This window comes from Enoplosus armatus, chromosome 7 (assembly GCF_043641665.1).
Source record: "Enoplosus armatus isolate fEnoArm2 chromosome 7, fEnoArm2.hap1, whole genome shotgun sequence".
NCBI classification, from domain to species: Eukaryota; Metazoa; Chordata; class Actinopteri; order Centrarchiformes; family Enoplosidae; genus Enoplosus; species Enoplosus armatus.
Genome location: NC_092186.1, coordinates 3547049 through 3560302, shown reverse-complemented (window position 1 = coordinate 3560302; position 13254 = coordinate 3547049). Strand labels below are relative to the sequence as shown.

General features: G+C 41.1%; 1 protein-coding gene across 2 annotated transcripts in view; it reads right to left on the bottom strand.

Annotated features, from left to right (window-relative positions):
• ect2 (epithelial cell transforming 2) overlaps positions 1–13254 on the bottom strand; it is a 34454-nt gene that overhangs the window by 6277 nt on the left and 14923 nt on the right. For both annotated transcript variants that reach the window (XM_070909102.1, XM_070909100.1), the window contains exons 11-24: positions 12613–12838; positions 12230–12421; positions 11429–11553; positions 9457–9576; positions 9285–9353; positions 8449–8559; positions 8077–8173; positions 7797–7878; positions 6195–6273; positions 5800–5919; positions 4515–4653; positions 3540–3694; positions 2201–2308; positions 531–665 (exon numbers count right to left, since the gene is read on the bottom strand). In XM_070909102.1, coding sequence (XP_070765203.1) covers positions 531–665; positions 2201–2308; positions 3540–3694; positions 4515–4653; positions 5800–5919; positions 6195–6273; positions 7797–7878; positions 8077–8173; positions 8449–8559; positions 9285–9353; positions 9457–9576; positions 11429–11553; positions 12230–12421; positions 12613–12838 — 1758 coding nt within the window. The remainder of the gene's footprint in view (positions 1–530; positions 666–2200; positions 2309–3539; positions 3695–4514; positions 4654–5799; positions 5920–6194; positions 6274–7796; positions 7879–8076; positions 8174–8448; positions 8560–9284; positions 9354–9456; positions 9577–11428; positions 11554–12229; positions 12422–12612; positions 12839–13254) is intronic.

Genomic DNA, 13254 nt, shown 5'->3' with positions numbered 1-13254 from the left:
AATAAGTAAGGAAATTGCCAATATAACGCATTCCTACAAAAGAGCATAAAAAGTCCCAGCACATTTAAGAGCAGAAGCCCCTTTCCTGCTTTTTCATGGAGTCAGATCAAAACGACACTGAATGAAAGCTGTTCCATCATGGATTGATGGAGAGATCAATTAACAGGTTCTCCGCAAAAGGAGAAAGAGATGGAAAGAATAGAAAGGAGATGAGGAACAGATGGACAGATAGACCGCCAACAGCCACCCAGTATTAATTGTGACGTGAGACAAAGCAGACACATTGTACACACTTTTGGAAATTCAGTAAACTTAACTTGATAATTAAAAGGTAGTGATTATGAAGTAAGTAAACCAAACCAGATATTGGTCTTTCAATCTCTAAGAACTTGAATATGGGAGAGAGCATCATGTCCTTTTACATTTGTGTTTTAGTCGGGTTCTGACCAAAACAAACTGATAAATAAAAGAAATAAGAAATAACACTTTAACTCAGTGTAGCTATACCATCAGTACAGCTCAAGACTTACAGCGAGCGTGGAGCTGCTGCCGATGCGGTTTTCACAACTCAGCCTCTGGCTTTTCTCGTCCGGAGTATTGTTGGCCATGAACGCCCTCTGGATCACACGTTTCGGGGTCTTTGTGAAAGAAAAAGCCCTCGTCACCTAGCACACACACACACATACACAGAATGTTAGTAATCAATACATTTGTGTTTTGTAAGCGGGTCTTTGTCATAGGTGCCACGTTTTTTGCACTGAACATCTTGGATTTTCTGTCGATAGCACTCTACTTTTGTCTGTTTGCACTTCGTATCCATCACTGCTGAGGCTAATGACATGTTTTTTACATGTTACAAATAACACATCACTTACAGTACTCTTTTGGCAGAGAACCATCTGTACCAGGCACTACATGGTTAGAGCAAAAAATGTCAAAGCTTTCATCGAGTATAGTTTGTTAAATTATAATATTTGATTCCTTAAAAGGGTAACATGGTCAATTAAACAATAAACAATAATAATAATAATAATAATAATAATAACAATACAAAAACATCCAAAGCAGCATCTGATAAGTCATGGTTTATATTTTATAATTTTAGTTTTTTATTTTACATTTTGCCAGTAGTAGTACTATTATATGATAATACTATGTGCCTTTGTCCATTTCATCTGTTTAAGTAGTCATGTATACAATGAATACATGCAAATCAATTTCTTGAACAGATAAAAGCTGTTGACCATATGTGGCTTTTTAAAGTGAATCAGGAAAAGCAGATAACTTCGTAACAGCAAGAAGCAGCTGTCATTCTACCGATTTCTCTTTCTTTAACCTCTCAACCTTCACTGCTCTCAATTGTTCCCTCAAATGTCTTCTTAAGCAGCTTTAAAGTCAGATAAACCACTTTTTTCACAAACTGTTTGATAATGTCACATATCTTTATCCGTATGTTCGAAAGATCCCTTTAGGCTATATCATGCTTCTGTTCTGTTAAATATTCAAATCCTTCAGCTGCCCTCGCCAGATAAACTGGAAAGAGCAGCTAAGAAACATCTAAGGCAGATTTCAATCCCAGCACATTGCTTTATGTCTGCACAATTACATCAAAGGGAAACGTCTGCACTAGATGTCTTGTGCGTAATTTCATTCATGCGTCCGTGTAATTCAGCATGAAACAGTTTGCTTTACCTGGACTACAATTTATAAAGTCGTGGCAGTCTGACCTAGGGCTGTACCCGAATGACGACATTTGGGTCGACTCAGAGTCAGCACTTCAGGTCGATGCGTCTCTCCTGCGTGGCTGCTGACAGCTCTGTTAGTTGAAGAGTCTATCGCACTGGACGGCAGCAGAGGAGGTTGTGCCTAAAGTAGTTTTACCCAACTTTCCTGCTTTCAGCACCGGAGTTGTGAGCGTCAAAGCAGCAAACAGAAACAAGACCCGTAAATATCCTTACATGCAGTCATTCTGTGTTACTCTATGCACAATGACACAGCTGAAAAAAAGGGCAGTGGTTCGACTGACAGAATGAGAGTTGACGCGAGGGCTTCTCAACTTATATTCGAATCATCAATGTTTAGGGGATAGCCCTAGTCTGAACAACGATTGGCTGCTCAACATGTATGTTATAATGACCCACCCCTGGAAAAGGTGCAGTTGGGAAGGTTAATGATGAGAAACTGATTATTTTGCCTTCACCTTTTTAGAGGTCTTCTTAATGGCCCTGGAGGCTTTGCTCAGGGTGCTGTCCATGTCCTTGGTGCTGACCTGTAGTGAGTCTGGGTCTGTACACTGAATCAGGTCCTCCTGGTTACAACACACACAAAGAAAAAATACAGCCTCAGACTTATTATCAGTCCTGACCTGAGGTGTGTAAGTCATGTAATCAATACCAATACATGCATTATGCTTTGCTGTTAAATTAGTTGCAAGAGGGGATGTGAAGTAGAATATACACACACACACAGTCTTTACTTCTCGCTCCCCCCTCCCCCTGCAGTGGGCTTGTTATCAAGCAGGACTCAATTTCTTTGGTATTCACACTGCAGCGCTGACCCAGTGAAAACAGAATTAGGAATGCAGCTGTGAGGCGGCAGGCAGACCAGAGGCCAACATCGCCCACTGCTGCTTGCTCTGCTAAATACAGCAGACAGCCTCACCACCACATCTTCCAGTGGGTCCAATAATGATTAATCAGCCAATAACAAGTAATTTTCTTCATAAACCATTAAAGGATAAAGTTAACAAGTATTTCCCGTGTAGCCCGTATTTCTCTGTGGCCTAGAGCTCGGTTGTTGTCCAAAAACTCTTCAATGGGTGCACTGGATGACATGTTCCTATATTACGATGAACACACACATTTGTAGCGGATGATGATGATGATGAATAATTTTAAATCTTTCATAAAAGAATTGAGTCCAATTCTACCGCTTTCATTGAGAAAGAAATGAACCTACCCTGAAGTTGTCCATATGGCCCGTGGGTCATGAAAAGAGGCTCTGTCATGACTCAAGGATTAACTTCGCCTCAAACACCCTGTCTTCAGATGACATCTGGGTCATTAAACAGACCTCAGAGTGGACACTAATGGAAGTGGAAGTGACAATTGGCCAATTTACGACAGGACTAACCTGATAACTGCTAATACTCCGACCTTCCAGGACGTGGGCAAATTCACATTTAGCACTCTTAATTCTGCATGGCAAAGTCAGTTCCTTTGTTTCCCGAGTTCAGTGTATATTAATGAATATGCTCTGTTTAACTAAGCATCTGAAAAGTAGTTAAGTTTTGTATTCTGTATTTGAAATGGACAGTGGAAGGTTTTCTGTTACAAGCAGTACAGCACTTTTTCCTGGGGCTTCAGGATGGTGACGAGACTAAGACTGGACCAATTTGTTTTTGGAGAGAAAAAGGTTCTTTCTGTATAAACTGCTGTTGACAGAGCTAACACAGCCTCCTTCCCTTCCTGCCAATCTGTCAAACTACCTACTTTCTTTTATTTGCGCAAGTGTGCGCGTGTGAGTGTGAGGCTACTCACCGCATCGGCCCTGCAGATGGTGTTGGCGACATGGCGGCAAAGTGTTCGCAGCCAGACGCTTTTAACTGTTTCTTCTCCGGTCAGTTGGAAGCTGAACAACAAGTTCTCCTGTTCAGTTGGAGGGCGAACCACCAAGGCGAAAGCATTCACACACTCTGACGGGAGGAAGCAAAGAGATGGTCAGTCAGCGATAGAGTGAGAGAGGGAGAATAATGAACAGTGACAAAAAGGAGGGGAGGAGGAAAATCAGCCAGAGATGATATTGAGATGAAGAGATGAGAATGATTGCGGAGGAGTGCTGGATGGGGAGAAAAAGAAGAGAAACAGATGGAACTGTAAGAGCAGAGAGAAGTGGTGGAAGAAAGAAAAATACAGAAGACAAATAAACTTTAGTGCTTCGTCCAAACTCCATAAACATCAGTCATTACTGTTCCTGTGTAAAGACAGCATTTGTCTCTGAACAATGTGTTTTCACATGAAACCACAGGCGTAGACAAAATAAAGGAAACACCACACTAAGTAAGAAACACTTGCTTTCCGGCCTCCTTCACTTATTCCTGCCAGCGTCTCATACCGCATCCTGAAATGTGGGATCCTGATACAGGGCTTGACAGTAATCTGGTTTCCCTTTTCAGCAGCCTTTAGTGCCGTTTTTAGTTAGTTTCAAACATACAGTATGTACATCTCTAATGTACAGTCTTCTGCCTAGACAAAGAATAGTACTAACATTTGACTCTTCTATGAGGCTTCAGCAGTCTGAGTTAGACAAATCCAGTGACTTTGCTAGTTATAAGAAATTGCCAAAGTGACATTAGTAACATCAATGCTTGCTGTGGGATGAAATGATTTTTGAACATACTGGGAAACAGCTTCTGCAATCAACTTTGTTCAAATAAATGGAGCTTTCAGGTATTACAATGGAGTGCAGGTTGAGAAGGGAACATAAAACACCCTCAAATGTTGTCCCTGTGTTACCCTCTGTGTCCTGCAGGTCCAGCACTCTTCGAATCTGGGACAGCGGCATCAGTGCAATGTGTTTGAGCGGAGGCGGAGGTCTCGTCTGTCCCAGTGGACTCTTAAACGTATTGATCGCCTTGTGTCGCTTCCTTGCAATCTGCAGAGACACACACCCAAACACATGCACAAAATGAGACAGCAACTTTGGAGGTAAATGTGAAGACAGGCAACTTCCAAATAACATCCTGTGTGTGTGTGTGTGTGTGTGTGTGTGTGTGTGTGTTGCTTGCGATTTAGAATCGAGTGTGGGTGCATTTTCCAGTGTGTGGGTGAAGCTGCTATTGGTTACTTGGCAATAAATCAATGAGGCCTTCATAGATGTAAATGATGCAACTCATTAATGCCACATTAATTAGCTGCTGCGAAAGACAAAAGAGGGAAGGAGGGAGGAAGAGAGCGATGGGGGGAGAGGATAAAATAGCATGCTACATCATAGGTCACTGTTATTTAGGCAGTGTGAGTGAAGAGGGTGGGAGTGATGATGCAATGAATGCAAGAGTTAATCAATGATTAGTGATGACGGAGGGGAGTGGTGGGGCTAACCACTCTAAAACAACATTCATTCAATATACATACAGGACTACGTGGAAAACTGTCAGAAATCCACACATACATGTTCATTAGGAGGTGTCGCTGCTGATGTAACCAATCAGATAGTGCTGTGGGTGGGACATCAGAGCCAAAGTAGCTAATTTCAATCAATTTTACCCTATCCTTACCCATAAGCCTTTTTTTGCTGATCACAAAGCAAGACATATTTCAATGTTAGATTGCTAATATCTCTTTTCTTTTATTTCATTTTATTAATTACTATTGATATTATTTTGTTTATGAGTGACTTTTTGCTTTGGTAACATGTTTGATCCAAAACAACATGCCAAAAAAGCCAATTAAATTGGAATTGGCCTGTCTTCAAAATATTTAGAAAGCTTTATTTGAGTTTGACAGTCTCTGAACACGATCTACCATCTCTCTGTATCCTACACTCTAACACTATAAAATAGGACCAGGATTTAGATAGTGTAATAAAGTGATGGTACGTGTAATTCAATAACTCAGAAAAGTGGATTTAGTGTTAACACAGCTAATAATTAGCTAATAAGCTAAAAGAAGTAAAAGAAAAAGTCTCGGGTCAGGGCTATAGGCAAAACGTCAGATTAGACTATGATAAAACAGGTAAATTAGGTGTGATTGTCTTCTGTGTAAAATGGTCAAAAGTGTATGTGTTCGTGTGCATTCTCACTTCAAGGCAGTCATTGAAGAGGAAGAGTGTGACATGTTCTCCACGGTCACATGGCTGGTCTCCCAGGGCAATTGTTTCTACTCGGTAAACCAGACTGCGATGGGAGGACAGCAGGTTGGCCTACAGAGAAGACAAAGCACAGAAAGTAAGAAGAAGATGTGGAGACAGACAGAAACAGACAGACAAAGAGAGTGAGAGTGACAAAAACAGGCATACATGGGATCAAATAGGATAATGGTAAAATATTGGTGAGTAGACTGGAAGGTTATGGAGAAAATAACGAGTAGTTATTAGTTGATTCTGAATTATGTCTTCATATTACAGTTTGTTTTGTTATAATTATAGAACTTGGTCTACATAACAGACATGCAAACAACAGCAATCCTCAAACTTACAGGACAGCCATCAACTTCATAAACAACATCAAAGATCTGCTTCTGGCCTTCAGTCTTCCTCTTGTCCTCGTTGATGTGACTGGTGGGAGAGGGAAAGTTAGATTTTAATAATCCATCACTTGTCTTAGTCGTTGATGAAGGAAAAATGCCAAACATTTGCTGGCTCCACCTTCTCAAATGTGAGGATTTGCTGCTTATTTTTGTTTTACATCATTGTGTATTGAACAACAAACAATGTAAAGACATCTCCTTGGACTCTGGGAAATTGTATTGACATCTTGAACTATTTTTTGACCTTTATAGGGTAATCAATTAATTGATTAATTGTAAATATAAATTGACAAATAATCATTAGATGCAGCTCTACTTATGGTTACTAGTACTAGTTCATAGGAACCACAATTAAAAACAACAACTTTCATTCAGCAATTTCATTCTCTAATTGCATTCGTTTACCAATGAAACATTCATCACACTTTTTAAAGTTTAAATAAATCCAACTTTCTCAGGTCTCTGATCTGTTTTCCTCAGAGTTGCTCATAGTTGGAACACAAAGTTGGACCAGATGAAAATGGTAAAAGATTCAAGACCATCAACAGTCAACACCATTTGATTTTCCTGCTCCAAACAGGAGGTTTTCAAGTATTCAATTACAGATTTTCAGAATCAGAATCAGAATCAGAAACTGTTTATTGCCAAGTAACATACATTACAAGGAATTTGCTGTGGTCTGAAGGTGCTATTGTTTGATAACAAATAAGTAGAATATAAAAGCTAAAATAAGAATAAGAATAAAAATAAAAATAAGATAAGATAAATAACAACAGTGCAGTGACCAGAATAAAGTAAAGTGTCCAGATAAAGTGTCCAGTAGGGGGTGAGTGCGTTAATGTAACGCAGTGGGGACAGGGGTGATGTACGTTAATATAACGTATAGCTTGTGTTTGTGTTCTGGGGGGGGGTCAGTGAGAGTTTGTCAGGTAAAACAAGGCAAAACAATGCGCTCCAACAGACCGAGGCAGCCATCCGCGGCGCCATCTTGGATTAGTTATTAGTTATTTTGACCATTTCATGGTTTTATGGTGGAGGCGCCCCACCTTGCCTAAAATAACAAGCACCTCTGCTTTACATTTGATATTTTTATGAAATATAATACGTTTCAGAGGGAAAAGGAACATAGGCACTATTTCATGCAGCATAATTCACGCACATATTTAAAAAGTGAGCCCGTTGTTTTTACCAGTAGAGACCAAGTAGAGGAAAAACGACTCCATCAGTCACAGTCAGGTGGGAATGTAAGAGTTACTTTGATGATCACCAGCTGGACGTACATCAAGTTGAAGTTAGTTTAAGAATAGACTTTTATCAGTACCTCTGTGGTGTTTGGATGACTGACTTATCATACATCACTCGTTTTTTGTTAAATCTTGGCTCAACAATGGTCAATTATTACGTTATTATTAAGTTAAACGTACGTAATGGTCAAGACTTATGGACTTATTAGTATGACAGGAGAGAGTTCTCATGGAACTGTTGTAAATGATCAAACAATGCTAGCTGTGGGATCATCACAAAAGAAAGGCTAAGGTCACGCCAACTCACGTCATGACTTCTTTCAGAGACTCAATTGCTTTCTCCAGCGTTATCTTGTCTGGGTTGTCATCTGACGTATGCTTCTTTATGTCTGCAATGGTGGAAGAAAAGAAAAGTTTGGTAGGAAGTCGACAGGCAGGAAGAGATGAAAATCATTTTGAGAAAGGCGAGCAGAAAAGAATAGAAAGGAAGAGAAATTGCAGACAGGTATCAACTGGAGATAATGGAGGAAGGAAGGATGTAATTAGCACAAGAAATACAAAGGGGTGTGTATGTGAGAGTGTATTACCGTTAAGAAGAAGGGCCACACTTGGCAGCCTCTGTACAGGTCTGATGAGCAGCTCGACCAGTGTCTGCCTGCCGCACTCTGGCTTGGACTGGTTGATCTGTAGAATATGTGTGTGTTAACCCAAGCAACACTGAGTCTGGAAACAAAAGTTTGCAATGTATGCCGACCACCAGCGAAGCAAAGGTCAATTTCGCTCAAGTTGATTGACAAGGCTATAGTTTGTAGTGTTGCTGGGAAATAGTGTCATGTATCATAAGGTTTTCCTGTTTTTCCTAATTTTCTTTGCCACCTCTTGCAAATATTTTATGCAAAATATATATGTGGGTACTATCCACTAGTCAGGCAGATACAGTACAAATGCAAAGGTCATACCTTGAGAAAAGCATGGAAGCGTGGCTTTTGTTTCTCACACCGAACAATGGTCTCCTTGCTCATTTCAAAAAAGTTGACAAAGGGTGGGTAGGCCTTCACCAGCTCTTTAGACTGGAGAGAGAGAAGAGGAGGACAGGTCAGAAGCATGAGGAAGATCCATGGGGAAGATCCATGAGGTTTCATATAGAGGGAAAAAAAACTCTCAATCACAATTTGCTTTGTTTTGTTTAAAGATGTTTTCAAACTAGTCTCATGGAATAGTGCCACCATACTTAAATCCCTCTCTGTAACTGGACAACCATTCTCAATCACCCGATACCTGCCTGTCATCTGCTTTAGTTGTGACTTCATTTTTTGAGTACCAAGAAGTGGCGCATTTGTGTAATAAGCATTTATGCTTAGCAAACCAACCTCACATAAATAAAGAAGATGAATAAAAGCAATATAATCATCGAAGGAGAATTCAACCCATGATGTCATGTCAACACAGCTTCACAGGCAACACATCCCTGAAAAGTGTTCATGAATCATTAAGGCATGATTTTAGCCTTGCAGGCAAAGACCTACCCTCAAACTGTTTTAGTAATTTACCAGAATAAATACTACAAGCCAGATGCCACAGTTCAATCCATATAAGCATGTAGAGACAGTGATACAGTTCATGATCAATGGCCTCGACCTTTTCCAGCTTTGATAGATGATTCGACTTCACTTAGTACAAAAGTTTTATTCCAACAAAACTTTTGAAATACATACTGAACAGCTAGGTGTGTGTGTGTGTGTGTGTAAATAAAATAAAACCATCTGCAGACTAGTAGAGCTTTGTTTGTACTCACATATTTGAGAATGACGTCTCCTACACTCCTGTCTTCTGACCAGTCTGTCAGTAGATCCTCAAGGTCGCTCTGATGAACAAACCATCACACACAGAAAATAACAGGTCTAAAACTAACTACGCAATGATTTAGTCGAGCTTTGTTTTGATAGGAACAGTTGAAGACACACTACCTTTATTCTGGTGTGAACCTCGTAGATGTCTGGAATACTGCCAAATATCGTCTTCATTTCTTCTTGGGCCAGGATGGGTCCGCCCACTTGCTCCTCTTTTTCCAATGGAAGCTTGAAAAGCTTAAAATAAAAACAAATATGAGAGAAGCGCACAAAGACACAAACAGAACTAACTATTATTAATAGCCACAATGTTGCTACTGGGAGACGACTACAGCACCCCTCATCAAGCTCATCAAGACCCAGGGGCAGTGTTGGTGTGGACCGGGGTTTTTAAATTCATCAGCCCAACCCTAGCCTTAAATCATATTAACATCTGCGCCTGCAGATGTAAATCAATAAACTAAATAATGTAACACATTCTGTGGAAAACTATAAATGTCCCAGGATTACATAAGTACCTTATTTTAGGAAAGAAAAGTAGTGAACAAAATGATTTGGCCATCGATAGTACACTGTACCCTGTTAGTGCCATATCCACATTGGCAGTCAACCTGTGTTACTGTTGCTTCATGATGAAAAATGACACCCAATTAGCAGCCTACTGTCTGCTTCTCATCTCAACATTGGCTTATATTATCCGCTGCCTCAGTGAAGGGCTGTAAGATGAAAAAGGAACCTGCTATACTCAGAAATACAGATCAAGTATATTTTGTAACTGTGAAGTGAAAAAGGAGCATGAATTAACTATGAAATAGGCAGTAATCAACAGCACTAGGACTCATGCCCAGCATGCAGTGATTACTAAATGTCTGCATTTTGGAATCAGCCTCAACTGTGTCTTTCTTTGATAAATGGCACGGTAGTGGAGATACAGCGGCATTATAAAGGTGATTTTAGCAGCATGTGGTGAGTTTGTTTTTAGAGGGGAATAACCTTATATTCGCAGATTTAGTTTAAACCGGCCAGCTTTTTGTGAGGACGAGGAACATTTAGGCCCAGAAGAAAACAACAGAGAAGACACATTACAATAGAGGGAGATGGCAGCCGTCCTGCCCACTGTGCCTAATCCAGACACTCTCCAGCAGCGAAGAACTGCTCCGGAGGAAAAGTGACCCCGAGGGGAGCAGCAGCAGGCCGGTTAGACAGCCGACGAGTCTTGTGTTTACTGGGGAAACTATAGCTCACAATCTGTATTAGCACAGCCGCTGGCTGTTTGTTTTACAACCGCAAGAAAAACAAAAACACAACTAGAGCTAGGGCTGCATGATTGTGGCCAAAATGATGATGATGATAAAATGACACGATTTATTTTGATCAATACTGAGATCACCATTATTATCAATATCACAGTTGGTCATGTTCATTTAATGGCAGCCCTAAACAGAGCTACACATAATACTGTTACCTAACCCCAAACTGTTAACTCGGTTAACAGAGCTGTTCTTTTCCGGTGCCAATGTTCTTGCAATGTATTTTCAACAAGTTAGCAAGACTAGTAATGTTAGTTATCAAACCATCCGCAAAAGCAAGTCTTGTGATTGGTTCGCTCACTCCACATGGACGTAACCATTTATGTGCTTGTCCCAGCAATGTAACTGCTTTCATTCACAACACTGAAATGTTACGAGGTCTTGAGGTGGGAAATTGACAGTACAGATTTTCCTGAACATCGATCCCTGTTCCCATTCACACATGACCCCATGCAGGAAATGTTCCTGAACATTTCAGGGGTAAACTGCATGTGTGAAAGGCGCTTAAGATTTTGAAGGGGAGGGAGAGAGAAAGAGAAATGGTCAGGCAGGTCATTTTCTCCCTCACTGGTCAGCTGTTTGACTCTCTGCTGGGACCAACTGATAAGACAGGCCAAGTGAGAGCAAACAAACACACACACACACACACACACACACACACACACACTTAATGATTGTAGCCTAGCCTGAAACTGTTGTCAGGGGCAACCGACTGGCCAACCTATGAGGGAGTGTTAGAATTGTCCACATTGTGCAAACACACAGACACACACAGCTACCTGTAGGACGGTGCTTAAAATGTCTACATAGTTGCTTTCAGTCTGGTAGAGCTCCTTGGAGACCTGCCACCTGGCTGACTGCTTGGACAGAACCGGAGTGGAACTCTTGGATGGCTTCGAACTCTCTGGAGGAAGAAGACAGGCAGGGAGGAAGGCAAGTTGTTAATACTGCATTGAAGCACGGACAGACGCTGCAAAGTTGTTCGTCCACTATTTTTTTTGTCAGCCATTGCAAAGAAATTAGGGCTGAATCAAAATAGCAAATTGTACTGAAATTAAACAACGTGCAGAACAGACACTCAGCGTCTCGTCTTGCTGCTGGCGTTTGTAGCATAGTGTAAATATGTGGCGCTCCTATTGCAAACAATTCAAAAAATAAGCTGGCCTCAAGAAAAAACTTTGGTGGATACAACCACCAAACACTGTTTTCCTGTGTCTTGTCGTTAAGTGTCTGAGTGAAACAAGCAGACTCGCGATTCAACCTGCATTGTGGAATGTCACAAACTCACCCACCACAACACAAAACCACTAACAATGGATGAGGGAGAAAGCTCTGAAAGCTCCTCGCCTCCTGGTGATACTCGTTTGTACTCTATTACACTCATGGCCTGGGCATAATCCAGGGCGTCACTAAACACTTTTTTCAACTCCATTGGTAAAACCAACGCATGACTTATTTATTGTTACCAGAGTTCTTTCATCCTCCCAACAACTACTTTATATTAGCCTCGAAAAGGCTTGATCTCTCCTAACAATATCAGCACAGTCCTTGAAGCACACAGCCTTGAAGCAAATCCTGACCTGCAGAAGTTCCTGGGTGCTGCTGCTGCTCCTTCTCTGGTTGTTGAAGGATACTTGTGCTTAGGTAGGACTTTTTCCTCCTCTCTTCCCTGTCTGTCCTAATCCTCCTTTCCCTGGTTTTCTTTCTTCTTATCCTATTCCTGGTCACAGTATCATCTCCTTTGCTCTCTGAACTGTTCCCTACTCTGTCTTCTGGAACGAAGAGGGGTTCATCTTGTTACTGTTCACTTATAAAGAAGAGAGAATCAACCATAATCACAGAAGAAAAGATCCTCTAAGGTATTGCATTGTTCCATCAATAACTGTCAACCAGAGAAAACAAGAAGGAGATTTAGGGTTGGATCAAGCAGGTGTTTTCCAGTCCCCCACAATTTTCCTCTTACCTGCCAAGGCCTTGCAAGTCTCAGGGGTGTTAGAGATGTCCAGCAGAGAACCCATGGACAGGGAGTGCTCTGCTGACGGCCTTTTGCGTGGTGGAGGGAAGGGGGAGATCTCCGTCTCCTTGGTGAGCTGAGCCAGCGTGTCCCTCAGACGCCGACGCTTACGATTACTGGTGGGGGTGGTGAGGGACAGGAGGGACACTGCCTTCTTCATGGCTGGGCTGTCGTTCTGAAGTAGAGTGGGACAAAAAGAAAAATATATGTAGAAGATATTCAAGATCAGTAAAAAAAAAGGAGCCAACATGAAGGCAAACTGCATGTCTTGCAAATTATGATACGGAAAATGTAAGGGAAAGAATGAAAACACCTTCAAGCAAAAACCTTTTTCCATTGATATCTGTCTATTTTTTTAAGTGTAAATCTTGATTGTTGGTTATAAAATACTGTCGTTCTGGCTAAACTGAATCTTGATCTCAATTGTGCTGTGTAACAGACGGCAGCCATCCCAAAATGTCAAACTTTTGTTGTTGGTTAAGACCAATCCTATTGAGGCTGCCCTGGAATAGCCAAAGTTTTCATAGGTTGGTTAGTCGCAGTTCGTGTGCGTTTCATGTAGTTTGTCCCTCTTCTGATCCCTTACAGACA